Source organism: Symphodus melops (assembly GCF_947650265.1).
Source record: "Symphodus melops genome assembly, chromosome: 5".
Taxonomy (NCBI): Eukaryota; Metazoa; Chordata; class Actinopteri; order Labriformes; family Labridae; genus Symphodus; species Symphodus melops.
Window position 1 is genome coordinate 21,788,322 of NC_136695.1, and position 25,089 is coordinate 21,813,410.

The window sequence follows — 25,089 nt, forward strand, 5'->3', positions numbered from 1 at the left end:
ACACGTGGACTAGTTTATAACCTAATGTCTTGTCATGTCTTTATGGATTATTAACTGACCATTAATTAGTACTATCTGATTTCGTAAAATGTTGCCCAAGGTTCAAATGAGATGTTCTCACAATCTGAAAGCTGTAAACATCAATTGATATGTTCTTTAATGTTTTGAGAATCAATAATAACACCCATTTTTAGAGCAATCAACCATAATTTGTAAAAATCCCTACCCACATGACTATACTTTTTTCTTAATATTTGTAATACAATTGCTGCTTTAAGTCTATACTATTAGCTTGCTGGTTGCCACAGTGATTTGAGTGTTTGTTTGTGGACTTTGCTCTCTATTGCAATAGCAAAGAACTTCCACAGAGAGGCAGTGTTGACCTCCAGCAAGAACTGGAACCAGACCGACCTCCCTCCTCAGTGGAACCATAAATAAAACCCGGTAAGCCCCGTAGATCAGAACAACACAGTAACAGCTGGCATGCATGTGTGGTACAAGCGCCCCCCTTTTATCCAACATCCCTTTATCCTTTTATCTTGGACCTCTCTCTGGGGAGGAGGGGAGTGGAAGAATCAGTGCAGTATGACTCAGGCAAACTATACAAGTGTAATGCTCTGTTGCACAGCTTTAGAAACACTAATCTCATGTAGATAAACAAAGAAATGCAGGTGATTATGACAGGCATAAAAGCTATTTTGACAGGTGTTGTTCCCCTGTTATGTCACAGAGAAACTTTATACAGCATTTCCTTCACTGCCCCTGCTCTGTGAGAGGACAATATAGTTTTATTTCACATGTTTCATGAACATGAAAACAAACAAACAATCACAACTTTAAAATGATAATAGGAATCAAAAACCTTTAACTAGTCTGACATGTTAAAGTCACACACGCTATCATTGCATCATTCTTACACCACAGACCAGTTAAGTGAGTTACTTTTGCGAATGAAATATAATGTCACTTGATGTATTTCTTTTTTGTTTAATAAGAATAACTAATATAGAACTAATATATGTATACTTATATCTAAAATGAGAAGATCACCCTATCACTGAATTGAGAATTTCCTAATGTAGTTGTCAAAATCACACAAAGATAAAAAAGTATAACTATAAGGTAAATGATGTTATTTGGACTTATCTGTCAGCAATGATATCCTGTGAGTGTGTTCCTGTACATGTGTGCATGGCCCCTGTGTAACATGTCTGTGTGTGTATTATGTACACTATGCATGTCTTGAACCCTATTTTTATGAATGAAAGTGACACTCTCCTGGCAAACAGCTCTGTGAAAGTGCTGAAAGTTGTGTTTTGGTGGTGGAGTTGTTACAGCAGGGGCTGAGGGACCCTGCAGTGCAAGCACAAACATGGAAGTACGAATCAGTCTATGTCCGACCGCATGATCACAGCCGCGGTTGTAACCTGACCAGCCGTTGTGATAGCAGCCAGTGTTTGTGTTACATAACCAACGGCCATCTAGCTGTTGGCAATAACAGGCCTATAGTATAGTACCAAGGGAAATGCTTCTGAGTAGACAGAAAGAGGAGGAGGGTGGCGAAACCTGGAGGAGAGGCTTACCGCTTGACTTGCAGCTGGTGCTAAGTGGCAAACAGAACTGGCATGCAGACAGCAAAGTACAGAATAAAGGAATTTAACAAGGTGAGGCTTCAGCTGTTAAATACGTCAGTCGGGGATGTGAGGACATAATATGCACATGGGAAGACATGAAGGCCAGAGAGTGGAAGATGAGGGTGGAAAATGTGTCTGAGGATGATGGGGGGGGGGGGGGGGGGAACCCTGAAGATGGCTCAAACAAGAGAGGAGATGATGCATTGAGGAAACTGGATATATTTGAATCTGTTTTAACATTCTGTCTCTTGCAGAATAGGACAAACATAAAAGACAGGACAAGAAGAACAGGACATTACCAGACAATAAAAGGATCCCCAAGAGGCATGCTTAACTGTACCCGGTAATCCCAGTAAGAGTGAGGGATCATGGGTACAGCTTGTTGGCCTATTCCGATCATTCCTGCATACCTGTTGATTAAATGAGGAATCCTATACTCTGGAGGATGGCTGAGGGGATTCACTGACTCAGACAAGCTGAGTGGGTGAGAAAGAGAGAGAGACAAATGGAAAGAAAAGGGAAGGAGGAAAGGTGTGTGTGTGTGTGTGTGTGTGTGTTGGGGGGGGCGGTATGTATTTCTGAAAGAAAATGAGTGACAGCTGAGAAGACAGGAGGCAGGGTGAGCGATGGGTTAATGTGGTCAAGCTGAGTGACAGATTGGAAATGGTGGGATATTAACACTGCTGTGTGTAGAAAGAGGTGGGGGGGGGGGCACATGACTGAGAGAGGTTTGACATGCCTCGTAGCTTGTACATGAGAGAGAGAGGAGAGAGAGTTGGCACAAGAATAGGAAAAGAGAGGGAGTGAGTTCAGCGTGTGTCTCCCAGGGAGAAGCACACAGTTAATATCCAGGTCTCCAGTAAACATCTATTAGCCTCCTCTATAAAACAGCTGCTGTGCTACTTCATGGAACCTCGGGGCAAAGGCAAAATTAACAGCTTCAATTGAAGTGAAATTATCAGTGTGACACAGTCGGACACAGAGTTGAGCTCCAGCACAGTAGCTTGTTGCAGCAGCTTGCCAGAAGTGTCAGTCTTTAGATGCTGAACAGAGCAGAGGCAAAGTGAACTGAGATCAACCAACAAACAGAAAATGACGGTAAGTAGTACACTTCATCCATGCAAAGACACAACCTCGTTCAAATCCCTACGTGCAAACTTCAATTAGTCTTGCGAGTTGTTCATAAAATTGTCACACGTTATAAAAAACAAAAAAAAATGTATGCATGAAAACATGCATACGTTTATCTTCTTCCTATATATGCACATGGTTTGGAGTTTTATTTGTCATATATATATATTTCTACAACCGTATGATGAGATGACATGCAGGAATGAAACAAATGCATTGTCATATTTTATAGAAACATTTCTCATATGCTGCAAATGTTCAGTAGATGATGTATGGGAGAGGATTTTCAGCTTATTATGGTGGGTACTTCAAATTTGTTAATGACATTAGCTCATGCAGAGCCCTTATCACAGTCTCAGATCACTTGTCACTCCCAGTGGCATTTATAAATAGTGTTGAATAAATAATCACCTTTGTTTATGGGGACTAGGAAAATATCAGAATGTTTAAATGCTGCTATAAATGGATTCATCTGTGATGAGTGATGACTTACTGAACCCATTATTCAAACGGTGACCAGGATTGAATTTACTGGCCTGTCTAAATTCTTAATAAATTGCATTGATTTCCTTGTGGCGAGCGTGGAATGGAGAGCAGCCGGAGAATGTATTAATGTGATAGCCTGAACATGTGTTAACAACTGCGTGCTAGAAAGCCAACAGAGTATTAGAATCAGGAGTTTAACACTGTGCTTTACATTCAAAACTGTGAACATGAGTCGACAAACTGTCATGGACAGGATATATTTTGTATAAATGTGCATGTAAGTTGATACAATCTTATTTCCCAAAGGTTTCCCAGTAAAAAAAAAGCAATGTTTCCAGTTTTAAAAACTTCTAGATTGGACATGGGCTCAAATGCAGAATTCAATTTAATTGTTAAGAGTTGTCTTAGGGTCTGAAAAGTTTATGTTCTGAATATACTAACTGGAGAAGCTTACATTGGTACCTTAACCTTAAAGCAGGCCATCATTCACTCTTTAAAATACAGCTGTCTGGGAAATATCTGTGTCAAGCAACACTCTCAAACTGGCTCAAACCTGCCGTCTTGTTTTTGGCTGTACATCAGATCCATTTGTCAAAACTGAAATCCATTCATTTTGCAATGATGCTGTGGCTTTACACAGACGTCATAATGCACCATCTGACTACTTAATACCGTCAAATAGTTGTTTAAAAAACTTCCATTGGAAATAATCAGGCCCATTATCCTTGAATGAACATAAATTGTTGATGATAGCTGTGTAGTTGCCGCCCGAGATTTTACATTTCTCCGGGAGGTATCAGGTTTGATTTAATTAAAATCAATGTGGTTGCCCACAAAGCCCAGTTACACAACATGTGAAAGGTCAAAAGTAAAAATACGTTTCCCTCCTACAATCTCTTTATCTTTCATGTAAAGCTGTATGTGGTAACAGTTCACAGCCTCACTAATTGCCGGAGGTATGCAATTGAAGATCCACTTCAAAGGAGTTTTCATAGACGTGACAGTGAAACAGTGTATGACGTTGGAAACTTAATGACAGCGCCAAATGTTCTGATTGACCTGACAAGACTCTGCGTTGGCGTCTAAAGACTCCTCCATCTATAGCACAACTGAGATCATGTAGGATCTGCAGAAAGTACGCTTATGTATATGTTCTATAACTTCTATAAGGAACAAGACAGGAAAGCATGTGCAGAGATGCTCTTGTCCCCAAGAGAATAGTATCAGTAACATGTTTCTTTAATGGGATATATGAGATTAAAAGTTGCAATGTGCTTTTTTTTCGTAGCAGGTTCAGGTAACATGTCAGCATGTTTGGCCTCAGTGTCGAACTTCATTCTGTGAAGATATCTATCTTGAACATCAACACATGCTGCACTGGCTCCAGATCTCTTTTCAGTTGATACCACTGAGTCAATCATCATCTTAAGGTATGTGCTAAGACACTGACTATGGACTTGTTTGTGTGTGACAGGCTGCAGCAGCTCAGGAACTTGACGAGCGATGTTTCCTGTCGGCACAGTCCATGCCCAGCCTGAAGGTTTCTGAACACTTCCAGGTGGTAAAGCTCCTGGGAGAGGGATCCTATGGAAAGGTCATGTTAGCAGTACACAGAAAGAGAGGTTAGTGCGATGCTCTATAGGTCAAAGGTCAAGGCCTCAAGAGCCTGTCACATCTCTTACATACGTTATTACATGTAGTCAGTCTTTAAGAGTGTAAGTCTGGAATTTTCATTTTGAAGTTAAAGCTCCCTCTGTCTAATTTTAAATGGAATATCTTCTTGTTAATGAAGAAACTACATAAGTGGATGTTGGGTGGGGCCAGCACTGTAGCAGAGTGAGGAAAGATCTGTCTTTTCATAGTGTTCACTTAACCTTTTGAGCCTCTGCTGCCTTAATGAAGCATTTTACTGCATTCTCTAGGATAGAGTTGCATCAACTGGAGTGTAGCTGTAACAGAGTCGGCCCAAAGGGAGAGTTATATTTGTTCACAGTGTTAGTGATGGGTAACTCTCACATACCGTTAGTGATGACAGCTTTTTGACAACTTCTAATTAGTAGTTGTAGCATTTTGTTAATCGTGTCCCTCTTCCTCCACCCCAGGAAACCCTATGGCTCTGAAGTTCTTCCCTCGTCGGTCAACCTCGCTCACCTCTTTTCTGCGTGAATATAATCTCTCTCTTTCTTACTGCACCCATCCTTCTCTGACACGGGCCCTGGGGATCTTCTTTTCCACTCCGTCCTACTATGTCTTTGCCCAGCAAGCCGGTCTATATGGTGACCTCTACAGTGTGATAGTGTCTGAGGTCAGTTTGGCTGATTTGTGGCATGAAAGGGATGTTAATGCTTTGCATGATATGTCCCGCAAAGCCTTTGGCAAACTGTCTCTCATGAATAAAGCTTTAAGAGACTTTCCCATAGTTTCAGTGAAACAAAATATTGCATTAATGTTTGATTGGGTTGCAACTAATCAATACCACCGAGATTGTTTTTTGTTTTTTTTTTCAACATAAAGGCACTGATCATTAGTAAAATATTCTCGTGAAAAAAACCCGCAACACATGCATATTACATTATTTTGTGGTCATGTTAGGTCACAACACTTGGTTAAAGTTAGGAAAAGAATTTGAAAGAAGGAACATTTAATGAAGACCAGAATTTTTACATGACCTTGATTGATTGAAAAATGTTTCCTGTTAACAAAACCCATGCAGTGAATCAAATGATAAAGTACACAAATGTCATTTCAGGAAGGTTGGACACTGGCAGCTGCATTACAAACAAATCAAATGAGTAAACTGCTGCAAACAACTCAAAAGGTTTCTACTTGAATTCTGCTGCGGGGCCTCCATGATTATGCCTGCATGGAAAATGAACCTGCTGACCAGCTTTTATTCCTGTCAGCAAAAACTCAAGACATGCTCGATAAAGGCTTCCAACTGGCCCACTTCTGTGTCACTGCCAGTAACACAAGAGAGTGGTGATAAGCATAAGTGGGAGTACATGAAGTTAAGCAGGGGTTTCAGAGAGCGTCACCAAAAAGAGTTGTTGCGCAAAACATGTACCGTTCTAACAAGAATGCTTTCCATCAGTCATCTGCTGATATGTGCTGACCAGTTATAGAGAGCTATTTTCTGTTGCTCAGCGATAACTCAGATGTTCTTTCTGTCTTAGGTTGGTGTAGATGAAGAGTGTGTTCAGAGAGTGATGTCCCAGCTGAGCGGTGCCGTTACACATTTACACTCCCTGGGCTTCGTCCACCGTGACATCAAACCTGAGAACATCTTTCTATGTGACAATTCCTGCCGCTGGGTCAAACTGGGGGATTTTGGCCTTGCCCGGGCAATCGGATCCACTGTTCGTGCTGTGTGGTACGAGTCGCCCTTTTGCACTCCTGAGGTGGAACCTGCCAAGGCAGCTGAGAAGGAGATGGAGAGGAGGGTAAGTGAGGGGACAGAAGAGGAGATGGAGGACATTTGGGTGACAGTAGAGCCCTGTATTGACAGCTGGGCCCTCGGTGTGCTCGTCTACTGCCTCTTAACTGGCTGCTTCCCCTGGGAGGAAAGCACCCATGATGACCGCGGCTTCTGCAGATACAAGGAGTGGTTTGAACATGAGGCTGGAAAGGAGGAGAAGGTCAGTGATGGTGAGTGGACGGCTGAAGAGGACAGTTACACAGTTCTGAAAGAAAACCACAGGGACTACCCTCTTCCTTCACAGTTTGAGGGCCTCAGCTCACTAGTTATGACCCTTTTCAAGGAGCTCCTTAATCCCCAACCCAAACTCAGAGGAAGCCCAGAGGAGATCCTGAGTTACCTAGGAGGACCATGGCTGATGGAAACAGAAAGGGAAGAGATGAGGAAGGCAGAGGCGGCAGAGAAGGAGGAGAGAAAAATAAGACCAGGGGGAGGGGTCGCAGAGGAGCTGGTGAGGGAAGGAAGAGGGGAGAGATAAACGTTGTATTTATAATATTTTTTCATATATAAATTCAACACAAATATACATTGTTAGGTGCTTTATTTTTAATACTTTTTTTTATAAATAGTTTTGCCAACACTATCCTTTACTTTCTTTGTTATAAATATTCCTGAATGTGTGTGTGCTATATGTTGACTTGTGTGTCCTGATGAAAACAAACTTTAGATGATACGTAAAAGTTTGATGTTTGGAATACAAGCTGTACTATTGAGCCTTTAAACAATGTATAGAATTATTGTCTGTATAAAATTAAGGCTTTGTTTTTATGTTCATTCTTTGTCAACAGGTTTTCAAATACTGTTCAAATAGAGTCCGATTAAGTCAAGTTGTTTTTACTTCAGTAATACAAAACCATGTCTCTTCTATTGCAGAATAAAGACAAATAGCTTTTTGGAATGGTACCTGAGTCTCGGTATGAATATTGTCATCATGGATTTGAATCTTTGAACAATACCAAAACACTGTGCTGTCGGGAGAATATACATAAACTTCCTCTCTCCAATAGTAGGTTCAAGGGTCAACTCAATCTGACTTCAGTGTTTCTGTACTTTCCTGAATGAACATCGATGTTTCTGATGAAGGTCAGAAGTAAATCATGAGACATTTATCTGTTGAAGTTATACTGTCAGGAGTTTAATTTTTTTTTTCATTTTAAGCCTAGCAAATGTCTTCCATAATTCAACAGTTTATCGCTCAAAAAGAAGAAACTGAATCATATCAATCACATGAATTCCTTCTGGTGATTTAAAAAAAAAAACGGTGATCCATATTGAGCCTTTAATCTTTGACTGTCCAACAGTTGTGTCTGAGTGTGATACTGACCTCTTTGTGACCTACAAATGCAAACGAAAACATCAGCATTAAGATCACTGTATCGGGATCTTTATTTTTAATGCCTGACACTGCTGCCACCAGGTCGGATTTCATCAGAACGATTTACAACATGTAGATGGAGGGAGCCTCCGTTTACGTCACAGCTACTGTTACCATACAATTAAAAGGTTAATTAAGAGGCTTCACATTTAAGAAACTTAACACACTTAACAAGACAGGATCTGAGATGAGAGGAAATGCTCAAAATGTATAGAAACTGAAGTTCCTCATAGCTACTCTAAAGAAAAATGATTTCATGAACTTTTAAGGAATCAATTCCTTTTAACTGAAAACACAAACTTTTTAATAAACCCATTTAGAAATATTTGATAAGAAACACAACAATCGATACTCATTAACTTAAAAGTTCTCATATTAATCAGAAATATTTTGTTCATGTACAATTCTTTCTCACCTGCTCTGCTATCTTTTCAACAAACATGTTTCTTTGACATAAAGGATATACCCAATAATGACTTTTATAATATCTTGTAACAGTTCAACATATGGCATACACCTGCTGATTTCTAAATTAAAAAATACTTTTCATAGAAATTGTCAGAGTTAGTGACTAATAAACAGTTATTGAGAACACATGAAACTGTTATATCTGCCTATGGAAAGATATGACATGTTTGACGTGGGGAAGGAACAGCTGCTGCAGAACACAAGACACCCATCTAAAATTGGACCGAACAATAGAAGCTGATAGTGATACCAGCGTGGTCTTCTTCCAAGTTTGTGCATTGCAGATACCTCTCACACTACCTGCAGCAGGATACACAGGAGGATATTTACTTGTACTGCCAACAGCTTAAATAAACTGTTTATGTATTATTTCAGAACTGGGACACATTATTCATGAACATGCTGACAGGTAAAACTAACCTCACGTGAAATCTCCTCACAGGGCATGTTGACCTCTGTTCTGTTCATAGGGGCCAACGGTGTCCTAGATCTGTCAGACAGGAAATAACAAGTTGAAAAATGACCTGCAGTCCCCGAAATAAAAGCTTTGATATTGCTTTTTGAGCATATGCCAAAACTGAGTCTTTAATTAAAAATATATCACAATACACATCGTTGAGTGTACATGTACCGGTACTTCAATGATCAGAAGAAATGACACGTGCATCAAACCAACTGAATCCTCAGTTTTAACTTTTGCATTACAGCGTGCTTACAGTAATGAAGACCATAAGCCACAATACAAACAAACAAACATTTACAAGACTGCACAACATATCTCTGCTTCAGTTTGGAGCGGATCCCTGCTGGTAGCAAGCTGCTAATGTGCAGTGTGGTGTGTGTTTGTCAGGCGGACCAGTGCTAACCCCTGGTAAGGGCCACTCCAGATGGATTTATAAATAGACCCCAGACCAATCTATTTACAAACCATGCATATCACCACCTCATTCTGACTATCTGCAATCCGCTGCCCTTCAAATGCATTAATCAGGTTGCATCGGCGCCCCTGGGGCCTTAAACGGCTCAATCTGATGGAACACGATGACCCATCTTACCTTTTCGCTGATAACTTTTTACCTTTGTTCTGTAATACCACTTGGGTCGTCTCTTTCCCTTTCATCTTCTCTGGTTAGACCCACTTCATGCAAGCTTTAGAGCCTTTCTTCATTTCTCTCTCTCTCTCTCTCTCTCTCTCTCTCAGGACCTTCTTAGGTCACTTGTTACATGAATCAGTGAGTACCTCTTTAGTCTCAAGGTACAGTTAGTGTACTTTAAAACACTTAATATAATCTCTTGTAACAACTGTTTTCCAGGAAACAGACACACAAGGCTCATGTCACACTTGGGTAGGGGCTTAATGGAGCCTGATTAATGGAAACACACTATAGAGACAATAGAGCGCCAGTGCAAAGATGCTTCCAGAGGTGCAAATCTGTCCATGGTTCATGAGGACAGATAGCCGGGATGATTAAACAGGAGAAACAAGGACAGCTATACAAATGGACTGCTAATGCTTAATAAAATATGTGCAATGACAGGAGTTGCTGCTCATTTCATCTTAAATCACGGTCAGTGCATCCAAGTCATGATAGCCCTTCAACACCTGTGAAGATGAAAGACACGCACCATTTCAAGAAACCCGAAAAGATCCAGTCTAAATTTATAACATTAAGATTCAGATTTCAAGTCGTTATTGAGTGAAGTTCACATTAAATGTAAACATTTCCACCAAACATGAAGCTCTGCATGGTGTCACATTTCCTGTCAATCGTCTCTAAAATTAACGTGATATATATTTTGGTCTTCGGAGTGTATTATGCTCGGTAATGTAAATGTGTATCCTTTAACTAATGCTGCACGGATAATGGATTGGATGCAACAAGGTGGAAACTGAAATCTGTTTATAATTATACTCAGATGGACATGTCTGATAAAAGATTTCACATGACGTGAGACTAATCGCTGCAACAGCAGATACCGATACAAGACCCAGATTGATGGTCTGAGAGGAGCAGATATATGGCAGAATATTTGAAATGTATCCCCTCAGTGAAGCAAGGCTCACCATGGCCTTATTTCCCCTGCGCCCACAACTTTCCCCGTCACTTGGCTGCTTGGTATGGTTTATCGTCTTTAATAGCTTAACCAGGAGTTGGAGTGATGACTTTGATTAAATAAAATAGATCAGGGAAAGCATCATGGGATTAAAAAAAGACTCTTATTTCTCGATCTCTTTTTTATCGAAAACGTAAAGGACCATTTAGGTTTTGCTGTTTCGTGCAAAATGTTAGTTCACAGATTTAAAAAAAAAAGAAATGCTGGTTACACATTTGTCTCTGACTGTGTGTGTGTGTGTGTGTGTGTGAGTGTGTACGTGCACGCGTGTGTACATGTCTGTGTGTGTCTGTATCCGTGTGTGTTTTCTAGCTGTTTTATTTAATGTGTTCTTTCTTGCATTTCTTACATTAAAGTTAGTAAGTACCGCAGTACATTTAAAATACACCTAGTTGAGATTCTTATAGCAAGACAAGTGAGGCAGGAGTGTGCTGAGGTAAAAAAAAGGTCAGTGAGAGAGTATGTATTGCAGAGCTGGCATGTCCAAGCTCTGGCATCCAGCTAATAAACAAGTTGAGATATTATCATGTGTTTACTATCTGGCATGTTTGCCTGAACCATTCTGCATTGCTTCTTGGCTCTTCAAGCCTGACTCCTTTTTCCATTCATCTCTTCTCTTGTCTTTCTTCTCTTTTTCAGTCTTTGCCCCTCTCTTCTCTACTTTCCCCTCATGCCAGTGCAGCGTGAGAAGAGTGGCATGTTGATATGGTCAAAGCATTGGTTGTGCATCCTCACTCTCCATAAGTCAAGCTGTCATCAGTCTCGCCCAGTTGACCTTGTTAGGGACACGCCACATAGCCAAACACCATGGAGCCTATGTAGCCCCGATATGTCAAAAGGATGATGAGTGTCTCTGTCTTGAGCCTACTAGGCCTACCATATGGTGAGAGCCAGTGAGAGTTTTGTTGTCTGTGACTTCAATGGTATGTGTAGCAACATTTATATTAGTCGAGTCCATTGAGGCCACTGAAGAGTAAAGTTTATTCCCCAGTGCACCATAACTGGTCCCAAAGCACAGGCTAAAACCAAACAGCCACTGAGATACAGTTTCAGGAACTACAGCTGTGTAGTCAGTTACAATTTGCATAAGAAATTCACTCCATATGTGTGCTGAGCTTAACTGATAACTCAGGACGCACTCACACGAGGCAATCTGTACCGTAAATTAGCACGCTTCATGAGACATTTAAAGTTTCACATATCTTATCATGTCTTCACACCAACATTAATGGAATTATTCAAATCTTTGCTTGACTTTGATCAATTAACAAAATTATGCAAAATTTTGTTTGGTGCAGAGTTGTTATAACGTGCTAAGGCCTGTTTTCATTAGGAGAAAGATGTTCTCTTAATCTAATATTTCTGCTTATTTTTACGAATATCATTTTGAGGGCATAAACTGTGAAGGTACAATATTTGCACAAAGGAATAAATAACCTGTTTTATTTATCAAAACAAACATTCATTTAGTTTTTCCTCTTTTTTTTTTTTTTTTACTTTTCAATGCATTTCTTAATATATTTTAACAAAATAAAACATGATTTCTGACTTTTTGACTTTTAAAAAGTTCCCCTTTTTTAGACAACTTTACCCAACCCAGACATGTCCAACTTAAAATAATGTGAAGCGGAATTCAAATTGCAACCAGAGAATATTTGGTATATTGACAGACTAATCGATTAATCAGTTTAGCACTTTGGAGAACTGACTGTGTTCAGGAGAATACAAAGTCAGGCATGTTTCAAATGTGTAACAGCTAACTTGACGAGGTGAAACATCTTGAAAACGTGGCCATGTCTGATTCTTGCAGAGATGACGGGCTAGAGCTGTTCCTGCTGTTTACTTCACAGAACGGCAGTCGAACAGAAAACCAATGACAGGTCTCACTTATAGGTATAATGACTCGACATTAAGTACATTTTTATCTCATCTCAGTTTTTTTTTGACTGACCTCCAGCTGAATTGCATGTAGAAGAAAAAGAACACGGCGCCACCTGCTGGTGGTATTAAGTAGCAATCAGGCTGAAGGCTGAAGGCCTGACTTTGGCATTACTGGGTACCTTTGATACCTTTGTTGGCTTTAATCATGTAAGCTTCTCTTTCTTTCAGTTTCTGAGTTTATATGAAAAAACAGGAAAAAAACAGAAGCACAGATGGGAAAAAACTGAATTTGATTTGATCTTAGATTAATTCAGTTTTGCGTTGTCTTTACATTACTCTATATTTGTGCTATTTTACTAAGTCAACACTTAACTTTGCAAAAGCAACCTTCCCTATTTGTGGATGATGACGATGAAAGCATTCCCAGTGAGACATTTATAAGACAATAAATCTGTCTTTTACAAAATCTTCCCAATCTTCTTTTTTTTTAAGTGGAGTAAAAAAAAAAAAAAAAAAAGGGAAGAGAAAGAAAACTATTATGTTAAGGAGAACGGGGAGGAGGGAGGGAGCAGGGAGGAGAGGGAAGGAGGAGAAAGAAGAGAAGACAAAAGATTCATTAAACTAAAGCAGTTGTGGACGACAGCAAAAGTTGTGAGTACCACTTTATTCTGCTTTCTTTTTTTTCTTTTTCAAAAATTAACACACCATGTTGGAAATACTCAGCACAGCATGTGCTCGTGAAGAATATCTCAGATCCTTGATTGTAATGACAGCGTTTCCTATTAACAGGATCCAGTTATTAAATAGAACGTGTTAAATCTTGGTTGATGTTTTCACTTAGAGTCTATAGTTTTATAATGTGGTTGCAATTGATTTAAGTATAATCAGTAAAATATCAATCTCATTAACAGAGCATAAGAGGCATGTACAGCTGAACCAGGAGCTTTCAATGTATGGCTGGCCCTCGATTATTGAAGCAGAAAATGCATCACTTGTGACAAAATGAACAGGCTCGTGGCGATCATACAGTTGGAAAGTAGTAATATGTATGAAAAGAAACTTGGAAAAGAATGTGAGTCTGTATTAGAGGAGGGGTGGAGGGGTGCTCAAATAGGGCACAAAAAACACATTCTTGAGAGAGAACTCACGTCTTGGACTGCAAAGTTACACTGACACATCACGAGAGGAATGATGCAGGGTGGGAGAGGAGAGGAGAGGAGAGGAAGAAGGAAACACATTATTAGGGGAAAAGTAATTAAGTGCATTTCCTTATAGTTGCTATGTGTTTACAAGCTGCGCAGCGAATGCAAGAATGTACCAGAGAACCGAGTATTCCAGGGTAAAATGACATCAGGCACTACCCTATAAAGATGAAAACTTATCCAGAACGGAGCCAACCTTGTGTTTTCAGCTGGAGCAAAAGTTTAGGGAAAATATTACAGTGGCCCGGAACGCTGTGAGCATTTATATGAAACATGATTAAAGGAAACATAAACAGCTCAAAAATTTTGAGTGAGGATATTGAACAGTTCCACTCTGTGAAATCACCCTGACTCTTTTCCTCTTCGGCTTCCTCCAGCTCGTAAAGCTTTTACCCCATACAAGTTGAAGGAATGGGCAGCCTTCCAGTGGTCCTGCTCCTCTGCAGTTTCCACGGTAACGCTGCCAAACAGAACACACAAATCATCTTGTTTAATTATGGTTGAGTCGCCATGTGTTTGTTTTTATGCTGCAATACACTCCCCTCATGTGGTTTCTGTTCCACAGCACTCACAGCTGTAGCCCAAGCCCAGCAAGCTGGTAATGCTCACCTCCTCATAATTCTCACTTTGAGATCAGTTGTTGTTGCGTGACATCTGTCAGTCTGTGAGTCACTGTGATGGCTCATCAGCAAGATGGGTCTGATGCTGTTTTTGTTCCTTGTTTTCCAGAGAGCCCTGGGGCAACAGCAGCTGCCTTACCAGCAAGTGAGTGACAGTAGAAAGTAAGATGACCTTTGAACTACCTCTCCAGAGGCCTCATGGCAGACTGGCACAGCGTTGCTTCTTCTCCTCGCTGCGATTGAACACATTTCTATTTGCCGTGTATTCTTTGTGTCTGCAGACTGCAGAGAGGAGATGTATCCTTGCACCAGGATGTACTCCGTTCACCGGCCCAGCAAGAGATGTATTGGTGCTCTTTGCATCTACAGGTGAACTTAAGTTTCAGTACAGCACATTGGAAGTAGAAGAACTCAGAACTGACAAAAAATAAAAACAAACCCAGGAAGAGTCCTGCCATTAGGGTTTAATTTAAAATGCTTAAAATGTGGTTTTAAATTAACATTATTATCAGAACACCTTAAGCTATATTGAGATAACAGATGCAATAAGAATATAATTGAGCTAATGTCTTTACTGTCGTGTGCTATTGCGTAATAGTGTAAATGTTAATTTTTTAATGGCATACAATCATTTAAAGGGATACTTCACCCATTTACATGAAGCTTTGTATCATTAGAAACATGGTAGTAGTGTTGAATGGTCGTGAATCCAGCCCTCATTTTGCCCTGAGACGAGAAAAATGTGTTTTTCTTTGTTTGAAAGTTTTCTTCATGTGATGCAAAAAGCGTCATATTGCATCACATGAAGAAAACGTTCAAACAAAGAAAAACACATTTTTCTCGTCTCAGGGCAAAATGAGGGTTGGACTCACGACCATTCAACACTACTACCATGTTTCTAATGATACACAGCTTCATGTAAATGGGTGAAGTATCCCTTTAAGGATCATGCATCCTTTTCACACCAGCTCTAACTGAACCACTCTCAATTAGCCTTTATCCTGTTTTTGATGCAGCCTTCCTCGTGTCTATGTCATCAACAACGAGATCTGCATGAGGACAGTTTGTGCACAGGATGAGTATCTGAAAGGTGAGACGTTCAAGCTAAACGAGCATCATCTTCGATACGGACACATGCATTCCCTGTGGATTCAATATCTGTGTTTCTTGTACATTACAGCCGAACTGTGCAGAGAGTTGTCTGGGTGGCCCAAACGTGTCGAGAGGTCAACTCATAGGAAACGCTGCCGCAATCGCCGTAGCAACCCTAAAACCTGGGCAAACAAGGCCTAAACAGCGCCCAGCTTGGTGTAATGACCACCAGTATGGATGGAGCCCCATAAAGACGCACAGCAGGAATGTTGTTGTACAAGTAGTCCATGACACCATAAATCCACCACTCAACAACTGGGGGTCTCCTTCTTCCTCTTTCACATATACACATGTGCTGAGTCATATCTATGTATCTATGTATTAGTTTGTCCATTTCGTCTGTGTGTTGTTGGACACAGATCATGTCTTCCATGATTTTTCGACCCATTTAGAGTACAGTAGTTACGGGCCTATTGCAGTACTGAGTCACTCCATTGTACAAAGAAAGACCCACTTTGTCCTGGACTGTAAGGTACTCATCGACAATCTGGTAGTATGTGCACCTTTGTAACCAAATATACATTTACACACTTCTTTTTGTTCAGGAGTTTGGTTTATTGAGTCGTTTAATCTATTCAGGAGGGGCAAACAAAACAAAACAAAACAGAACAACTCTGGTCATGGAGTGATATCTTTATGTTTTTTCTTTGCATATTCATTTGCCATATACATTTCCATACACATATACATTTTGAAATAACACGTAACATTTGGGAGAGATATATATATTTATAATCAAACTGTAAACAAACACTGACAAACATTATTCAGGCTTTACACTCACTTGTTTCATGGCTGATTGATTCCTGTTACCCAATTATCATGTCAGTCGTTTCAGTCTCCCAAAATTTGAAAATGGCTCAAAATATCTCAAAGCCCTAAGTTTGTGTTTTTTTGTCGTTGTTGTTTTATTAAACATCATAAAAGGAAGAAGAAAAGAAACCCCTTCCATTTTAACCAGCGACCAGTTGATCATTTTTGCTTGAAATGTTACAGAAATGATGATCCAAACAACATCTATCATCACACACACACACACACACACGCACACTGTCATCCATCACAACACACGTGCATGTGATATCAATGCAGCACAAACCACCTCTGGTCAGAGCGTAATATCACAACAAAAACACTGCGTCAAACACAGAATAGCTTGGTCTCGTGTTGAGTGGCTCGGAGTCAGAATAGCAGAAAAAAAAACATCACACCGTAACAGGGAGTTAGGTTCACACTTTGAATTAGTCTGTACAGTACGTCAAGCTACAGCTGAAGTTTACGACCTGATCTTCTTCCTCTTAGGACAGCGACATTTCATGTGGTTTCACTTCACTGTCAAGTTCCTGATAGTAATTCTGTATCATCAAGTCTCTATAGAACTTCTGCCTCAGTTACAACTTATAGAAAAAAAAAAAGAACAATTTAGGAGACTGATAAATATTGGGCGCTCCCTCTGGTGGTTTCAACAAACCGCTTCTTACATCTGGAATATTTGTCTTCCAAGGATAACAATCTAAATATGACTTTATCTTGTTCTGACAACATGATTTACTTGAGATAATCAGCATTAAAAAAAAAAAAAAAAAAAAAAACAGAGTAACAGCTTTCTTATCACGCTGTACTGATGGGATGGTGCACTTACACAGACCAATTCATTGAGCAGGACGGAGGTCATGACCAAAATGACTCACCAGTCACAGCTTTAACAGCTGTGCCGAGTAGAGATGATATAACATGTACTAAATACTCAGTTTCCCCTTCACACCAAGATAAAAAAACGTCTCTTTCTGCTGCGAGCACACTGTAAGATCCTACTGTCCTACTTCCCTGTCTATTTGTACTGATTTACAGTGGAAACAATGTGAACATGCCAAGGAACCGTTCCCAGAGAGACGAGTGTTCCAACACCTACAGCCCAGTTTCACTAAAATAACACTGCTGTAGTACCAAAACAGCCCAGTAGAGAGCACTGTAGATCTCTGTATTGCAAATCAGCCACAGCTTAACAGGTTTCTTCAAGTAAAATCATTTAGTGGTAAACTTCAGACAGAGTTTTAGGTTTGTATAATCCCTGCCTTAAATGTAGACTCTATGCATTAATAAGTACACTGCCCGTCAGTGCATAATGTCAGTCCCACTGAGGGAGACTTGGAGAGAGATAAGCTACATTACAGTACAGCTGACAACATGTACACAACAATGACCAACTACGAACTATTATATACATTGAAAATAAATATTCTCTGTACATAAAATGCATTTATTATTATTATTATATGTAGATAGACCTCAGAGGTTTCTGAATATGTCTCCTTTAATCATGTGTCTATGTTGTTGAGTCTACTTTAGAAATGTTTTAATAAAACACGGAGGAGGAGAGAAGGGGCAAAGGCAGAATTCAAACAAACAAAAGAAACCAGAGAGTTAGAGAGGATGAGCAGACAGCAGGAGGGAAGAGCTCCTCAAGAAGACTTGGGGGGGGGAAAGAGTTGTTCTAAAGTCATTTCATTAAGACTCCACTGTGAGGTTTGTGTGTCTCTCTGGCTAGGAATAAAAAGCCACAAGGAGCAGAATTAAATCTAAAACTAACTAGTTCAGGATGTTACCCTGCTTGGCAGAGAGAGGTAACGGGACCCCATAATGGGGAAATTAAAGAGCAAAAATAAGCTGCATACATTTAGTGAGAAACAAGAGGGAGAACAGACAAAAATGCATCTCTCCTCACTTTGGGGATACAGAGTCAAAGTCTCCCCACAGGTCAGAGCTGGCTGTGGTGGCGGGGCAGGACGGAGCTGCTGAGTTGGAGTTACTGGAGTCCAGGTCTAGTAAACAACCTGGTGGTTTAAGTAGAGAGAAAAAAATAAAAAGTGTGCTCTTCTGGATTAGCAACAAAAAAAAATGGATGCAGTAACCAGTCAAGGAATGCAGCAATTCAAGAGTGAAAAGCAAATTCCCCCAAACAAAGCAATACAGACACTTTCAGAAGAGTATTTTCATCTAAGACGGATTTCTTACTCGAGGGTTAAACTGCCCAAATGAGAAATAGGAGACAGAGGACAGAGTATTGTCCCAAAGCCGGGTGTCTTCAGTGCCGTATACAGGAGTGAGAGTGAAGCTTCTCCCAACACATGATGATGGAAGGCTAAATTATTGAACTGAAGGATTCTTTCTGTCATAGAGATGGTTAGTAATCCATCATAGCACTGCACTAAAACCATACAAAAGAGCTCTGGCGTGTACTTTCAATCCTGAGTGGCAGCAGTGAGTCAGCATCCAACTTCCCACTGAGAATCAAACTTTATTTCCCCTTTGTTTCCCTTTATATCCACTTCAAAAAGAAATACTCTGATTTCAATTGTCTTACTCAGTAACTTTTTTCTGAACAGTTTATACAGTTAATAGTGTTGGGTTTTGATATAAACCATTGGCAAATTACGTTGTCAAGGTAATAACCACACACTTTTGTGATGATAAGATAACAGATCATATATCTACATCATCTATACATTTGGAATCTCTACATTATGAGTAAACAATAAAAAGGCTTTCATACAGGCGGTACATGACCGCTGCATCCCTACAGCGTGGAGTTACAATTCCTTACCGGTATCACTTCCTCCTGCAGGTGGTTGTGTGTTGTGATTGGTAGATCTCGATGAAGGGGGAGGGGCTAACTTGCCCCCAGGAGGAGGAGGAAGAAGCCCGAAGCCACCTGAGCTCTGTGGACGAGACCTGTCCCTCTTCTTTGATTGCTTGAATACAAAAACAAAGAAAAGAACAGCAAGGTTAGAGAGTGTATTTGACCAAATGTAATAAACATTTTCACATTGGTGTTTTCCGATCCAAACAGCTTTGGGGACTCCCTTAGAGGAACTGCCCACTGGGGATTTTATGGACAACTACAGTACATATCTTCAAAGTATTTTTGTACTATAACATTTAGACTATGGATAGGAACGCTGCAGAGACAGAGCTGACCCCACTTGGTTTAGCAACAACAACATAGAGGGTTCCTTGGTCACAGGATGATGGTTGTGTGCGTGCAGAGGGTTCACACAGAATACGTCACTCCCAGTTCTGACATTACGATTGTTCAAAGTGAAAAGAGCAGCGTCCTCACACCGGCTTTAAAACTACAGGAAAAATCCTTTGGTTTGAAAATGCAAATCAGATCGCTTTCAAAGACTCCAACTAGAAGTTATTTTTATTTTCCAACCTTTAAACAAGCAAACATTAAAATGTATGTTAATGTAGCGTTACCCCAATATTGAGAGTAATTGTCTGTCCTTCTTTGAAGCCAAGGTCCAGTTTAGGAGTGTTATCTGGAGCCTGTGCTTGCTTTGCAAATTCATCATCCTGCTTTACCCACCTGAAGGAGATGAGGAGGGAGACAGAAATGCAAAGGATTAAAGACAGGTGTATAGACTAAAATTCCAAAAAGAAGACACTCTGAGATAGTAGCATACTTGAAGTGGTCTTGAAGTGCAACATTGAAGTCAAAGGCATCGCCTCGGTCTCCAAATCCGATGCCGATGAACGCACTGCGGCCTGTGAGGGAACTCAACATATAACTCAACACACGACATTACCTAACCTCAGAGTAACCTACACACTACAATAGACTAATATGTCCCTTTTAAAAACAATCTGGAGTTAACTTCTGAGTCGATTGAATCATGAGCATATTCACATAAATATAAAAGGTTGTGCACAAAAATAACATGTTTATCCACCATTGTCATCCTGGATGCGGAGCACGAAGTATCGGCTTGAGTCACTGACTGTTTCCATTGCGATACCAGGGTACTCCTCTAGTGGTGCTTGAGCAAACAACTCCCCTGGAGCGCAGAACAAAACAAACAAAAAAAGGGAAAAAAACTTCAGAGAAAAAAATATTTTGCTTAATATGCAAGATGTATCCAACTTCTAGGATTCAGATTGTATCATAAAAGGTTTTATACAAGGAATACTTATATATGAATATATAAATCAATCACTGCTTGTAAAAAAAACCCAATTTCTTTTAAAATAAAATGGTTTCTTTGACGTGTGCTTGGTCACCTTTGAGTAGATGAGTAACAGAGAGGGGGATGGCGTGCAGGAGACTACACAGTGAAATGATTTACAACAGCAGGAGTGGCAGTAAACAATGACATTGGTCTGTCTGCATCACTCCCTCACCGGATATTTTGTCTTCCAATTTCACGTAGGCTACTTTGCCCAGGGCCGTCACACGCATGCGTCCCGTCCAGTCAGGAGCATCCAGCTTCCAATCAGCCGCTCTGGGATACAAACACAGGCAGACAGGGAGACTGTGTGATGTAGGTGAAGTGATGACAGCGGCTGAATATGCAAGGTAAACAGGATTCAAACTAGGAGATCTACAATAGTAGCTCTTTGTTTTTAATGTGAAAGAAACGTGACTAAGGCATCAGTCGGGCAACTGACTGAGACCTAAGCCTGACTCATGACATCATCACTATTACTCACCATGAATATGGTCACTGGTTAACCAATCAAGTGTCTCATGGGAGTCAGGCCTATGCTACTGTTTGGCTGGTGTGAAATCCACTCATATGCAGCTGCAGCAGGTCAGACTGGAGCACCAGCCAATCAAAAACGAGGTAAACAATGTCAACGTCAACGTTTTCTAACAAACGCCACAACAGTCTTCCCAGAATAATGGGCTCTTAAAATATGGACAGTGTCAGGACAACAAATGATAAAGTGCATCCCTAGCTTGTTATCAAATAGCATCTCCCCTCCCGCTGAAGTGTCCTTGAGCAACACTTCCTGACAGCTTCAGAGATACTGCTCTAATAGCAACTACTGAACGGTCAGATAATCAATGTCTCTCTGAAACGAGTAAGCTACCACCGCTGGGCTTGCTGTCCTCCAGAAAAATCACTTTTAAACAGTGTAATCATTTACGTAAGAAACGCCACTGGACGAAGGCACACATAAATACACACACAAACACACAACAAGAGCGTCGCCAATCCTATTCGTTTAATGAGCTAACGCGGTGCAGGTGCATCAGCCAACTTAAGTACATCTATTTTACTAGAGTGACCTTGTAAATCCACAGCAAAGACAACAAGCAGAAACATTACGACCGCCGTCGCCTCAGGCTGCGTAAAAAAAAAAAGGGCACGAGCTCGGTACGTTTTGGGTCGCCGAGGCAACGGCTCCTAACGGCTGCAGCTCGAGGATGCTGTGTCAGGTAAGCTAGCCGCCAGGCCCCTGCTGCTGCTCCTCCCTCCTTACCTGATGGCCCGGTTAGATGCTCTCGGTGGGATTCGGTAAACGTTGACCTCGGGTTTGACACAGAGGATCGACTCGTACTGACCCTCGGTCGCCATCTTGACTCTATACTCAAGTCGTTACACGCCGCCGGTGGTGGTGGTGGTGGTGGTGGTGATGATGGTGACGGTGTGTGTGTGTCCGTGCGGCTTTAACGGCGTCGTGACCGTAATAGACAGTATACATGCGCACACCCTGTGTGTCATTACTACGATTTTCTTAAGGAGGCATTTCTCAGTTTTATTAAATAAAGGTCAGTTTAAATATCATCTACTAGCTATAACTGAGCTGCAAAAAAAATACACATTAAGCCACTGGAAACCTGAAACTTCGTCCCCAGTCAATGAGTGGTGGTCAGAATTTTTTTTGTATTGCACACCTGAAAAAATATATCAGGCTATGTGAAAGGACAACAACTACATTTGCAAAAAGTTGAATACTGTTTCTGTACGGCTGCTTCAATTAATACTCACATTTTCATTCCCACATTTATGAAAAAAGTACAAATTAGCCTTCTGATTTGAACACCAATGTAATTTGAAAATAAGTCCTACTCTTCAAAGACTAGGCCTGTTTGCAGCAGTTTCCTGAATACATTAGCTACCAATGGATACATGTAGCATGCTTTTATGATGCGTCAAGTTAGGAAGGCAAACAACTCGCAAGCTAACATCCTTACATAAGTAACATTTCTTAAACTAGACAGTATCTCACTCAAGGCAGGAATTCTTTATTTTACATGGAAATTGAGCATCAGAAACAGAAAGTAGCAGCAATGTGAAGAGAAAAGCCTTGACAAAAAAAAAATTGAAAGCTATGTTAATAAAGTTTTTTTCTCAGTTAATTTCATTCTCAGTTCAACAGTTGTAGTGAAGGACTAAAACCAACTTTTCTTTAATTCTCTACTTAATGAATGACTGATTGAAAAGTAACGATGGAGGTAACAGGAATGTGTCAAAGTCCAAGAAGCTTGAACGCATCTCTCAAGTCTTCTGTTTCACAGGGCTGGAAAAAAGAAGAGAAAGAAACACATTTGGAATTTGATGTTAATATTAAGTGTTTTGACCATATCCCTCTACTCGTAGAAAAGCATGAAACATGGAACCTCTACCTGTAGGATGCGGTTGAGTTTCCTGGAAAGACGAACAGAGTTCTGGTGCAGCTCTTCCCATGCCTTGAAGTTGCTTTGCCTACGTGCCACAAATTTCTGCCAACAATAGAAGAAATCTGAAGAGGGAGGGAAAACATAATCCTTAATTTTTACAAATTCGGCTTAATCCTAACGTTTCCTGATGATTAAAAGTATTTTCTCTCTTTATAATTATAATATTCAACAGTCGCATTATGCCTCCACCTTTGTAACTCATGATTGTGATCTGCACCCCGACTTTTTTCAGCATTCTTAAGCCCTCTCTTTCACGACTATCCTCCATGTCACAGAAGTAAAGGCGAGAGACGAAGAGCCGGAGGCGAAGGTTGGGCATCTTACTGAGGAACTGGCAAAGTATTGTGGAGCAGTTGGAGCATGGAGACCAGGAGCAGAACCAGGTGATAGAGTAGCTGAGCCTCTTCTCTCCGGCGCCTCCATACCCCAATAAACCAGGACACAAGGCCCCCAGGTAGCGCAGGAACAGCAGCTAATGTGTATGAGGAGACAAAAGAAGACATTATGGAGGCATCATTGTTATTTTCAGTCTCTCACTTGAAAACGCCCTGTTCATTTCCCTCCCCATGTTGCTATAGTTACTTACCTCTACATGGCAGCCATTGCGATTGCGGAGGTGTCCAAAATCAAAGGTTAAGGTGTCCGGCCCCACCCGTCTCTTGATTACAAAGCAAAGGTATGTCTCATGCCGGCCCCTTGCCCAGCGCACGTTCTTGTAATGGTAAATGAACTTCTTTCGTGGCAAAAGCACGCTAAAACAAGGGAATAGAGATCATGTATTTTGAGTGAAAACGTTTTTGAGGTAAAACTGCAAAGCCCACAACAATTAGCATGGTACATTTTAAATTCAAATTCAGAAAACTTTATTTGTCCCCAGGGGGGGCCATTCAAATTTGACCTAAATTGCTCTTCTCTTTTTTTCCAACAGTAACAAAGCTGTAGTAAAAAATGTGCGGTTTTCTAAAACAACAGCAATGGTTACGGATAATCTCTGTACTAGTCAGTCATTTAGAGTAGTTTAATGGATGCTACATGAACACTATTATTACGTGTCATTCACATGACTCAAATTTAGATCAAGTTTGAATTAATCTGGGCACCAAAACGAGCTCATGTAAAATTTGTGGTTAAAAAGTGTGAGTGATGGACACTCAGAAGAAGTCACTGCTTTTGTCTCACTCTCATTTTCACAAATGTTGGTTAAACTGGGGCAGTTATTCATCGCTCATTAATACTCAACCCACTATTGATTGTATAAAATGATGGCATTGTGGCAAACCTATTGAAAGAGAATTCCAATGAAGAATATTTTATTCTGGTATTTAAGAATCAGAATACAGATAACTACCTGTGTTGTTTTAATAATCGAGTACTATGCAAAATAAATGTTGACTTCAAGGACATGCACAACATATAAATAGAATGTATTGATTTTGCTCACCTGTCGAGTTTTGTATTCATTTTGAAAGACGCGCTTCTGCTTTGTCACTCGGCAGGAGTGGGTATGAAATGAAGGTAATGAGAAAGAGTGAAAGTGTGTGTGTGTGTGTGTGTGTGTGTGTGTGTGTGTGTGTGTGTGTGTGTGTGTGTGTGTGTGTGAGTATTAGGGGGGTTAAAAGGAGGGAACTGAGAACATATACCTCTCAACATAAACATCCTGCATACAACAAAGACAGCCTCTGGTTGGTCAGAAAGATATTTAAAAGTGAAGTCAGGGGCGTTATACAAAAGAGATGGCTGGATCACATTGTTGCTGCAAAACAATATAAAACTACAAATGACTTTTACATTGGCCAAGTTGGAAAGGAATCAATGGAATGATGCATTTTTATTATGAAATTAACAAAGGTTTATATAATGACTTGCTGAAACTAAAACCCTTTTTGTTCCATGCAATAAAACATTTTATTGTGGGAGCAAGTGCACAACAAAAATTTCACAAAATAATCTTTGTGACCACACATGAGAGGACGAGTGTTTGACGTGATTTGCAACCTCTGGAGGTTTTCACAGACGTCAATAAACAGCAAGCTGGAACTTTCCAAACACTTACGACTGATCCAGTCACAGACGACCTTCACT

General features: G+C 40.4%; 4 protein-coding genes across 7 annotated transcripts; 2 read left to right on the forward strand and 2 right to left on the reverse strand.

The window, feature by feature from the left end:
- Nucleotides 1-2,262: 2,262 nt before the first annotated feature.
- Nucleotides 2,263-7,316, forward strand: sbk3 (SH3 domain binding kinase family, member 3). Its single transcript, XM_079345142.1, has 4 exons — nt 2,263-2,732; nt 4,726-4,873; nt 5,354-5,556; nt 6,425-7,316. Exons 1-4 carry the CDS (start codon nt 2,727-2,729, stop codon nt 7,202-7,204), a joined length of 1,137 nt encoding a protein of 378 aa, XP_079201268.1. The 5' UTR covers nt 2,263-2,726; the 3' UTR covers nt 7,205-7,316.
- A 5,802-nt stretch (nt 7,317-13,118) lies between these two features.
- mfap5 (microfibril associated protein 5) lies at nt 13,119-16,072 on the forward strand. 3 transcript variants are annotated; one of them, XM_079344199.1, is made up of 7 exons: nt 13,119-13,216; nt 14,145-14,221; nt 14,333-14,365; nt 14,497-14,532; nt 14,669-14,756; nt 15,404-15,477; nt 15,568-16,072. In XM_079344199.1, the coding sequence occupies exons 2-7, from the start codon at nt 14,179-14,181 to the stop codon at nt 15,678-15,680; spliced, it is 387 nt and encodes a 128-aa protein (XP_079200325.1). In that variant the 5' UTR covers nt 13,119-13,216; nt 14,145-14,178; the 3' UTR covers nt 15,681-16,072. The 3 variants fall into 3 exon arrangements, with proteins under 3 accessions (XP_079200325.1, XP_079200326.1, XP_079200324.1); XM_079344200.1 differs by lacking the exon at nt 13,119-13,216 and adding an exon at nt 13,981-13,990; XM_079344198.1 differs by lacking the exons at nt 13,119-13,216; nt 14,145-14,221 and having other exon boundaries at nt 14,238-14,365.
- Nucleotides 16,073-16,157: 85 nt separating this feature from the next.
- LOC306824173 (adaptin ear-binding coat-associated protein 1-like) lies at nt 16,158-21,962 on the reverse strand. 2 transcript variants are annotated; one of them, XM_079344195.1, is made up of 7 exons: nt 21,807-21,962; nt 20,721-20,821; nt 20,273-20,377; nt 20,006-20,087; nt 19,800-19,908; nt 19,144-19,291; nt 16,158-18,373 (listed from the first exon to the last, which is right to left on the reverse strand). In XM_079344195.1, the coding sequence occupies exons 1-7, from the start codon at nt 21,899-21,901 to the stop codon at nt 18,261-18,263; spliced, it is 753 nt and encodes a 250-aa protein (XP_079200321.1). In that variant the 5' UTR covers nt 21,902-21,962; the 3' UTR covers nt 16,158-18,260. The 2 variants fall into 2 exon arrangements, with proteins under 2 accessions (XP_079200321.1, XP_079200322.1); XM_079344196.1 differs by lacking the exon at nt 21,807-21,962 and adding an exon at nt 21,030-21,413.
- Nucleotides 21,963-22,796: 834 nt separating this feature from the next.
- aicda (activation-induced cytidine deaminase) lies at nt 22,797-23,776 on the reverse strand (the record flags this gene model as incomplete). The annotated part of the gene is made up of 4 exons (XM_079343960.1): nt 22,797-22,847; nt 22,954-23,069; nt 23,188-23,479; nt 23,594-23,776. Coding segments are annotated over 4 exons (642 nt in total), but the record flags the coding sequence as incomplete, so codon positions are not given.
- Between the last annotated feature and the right edge of the window lie 1,313 nt (nt 23,777-25,089).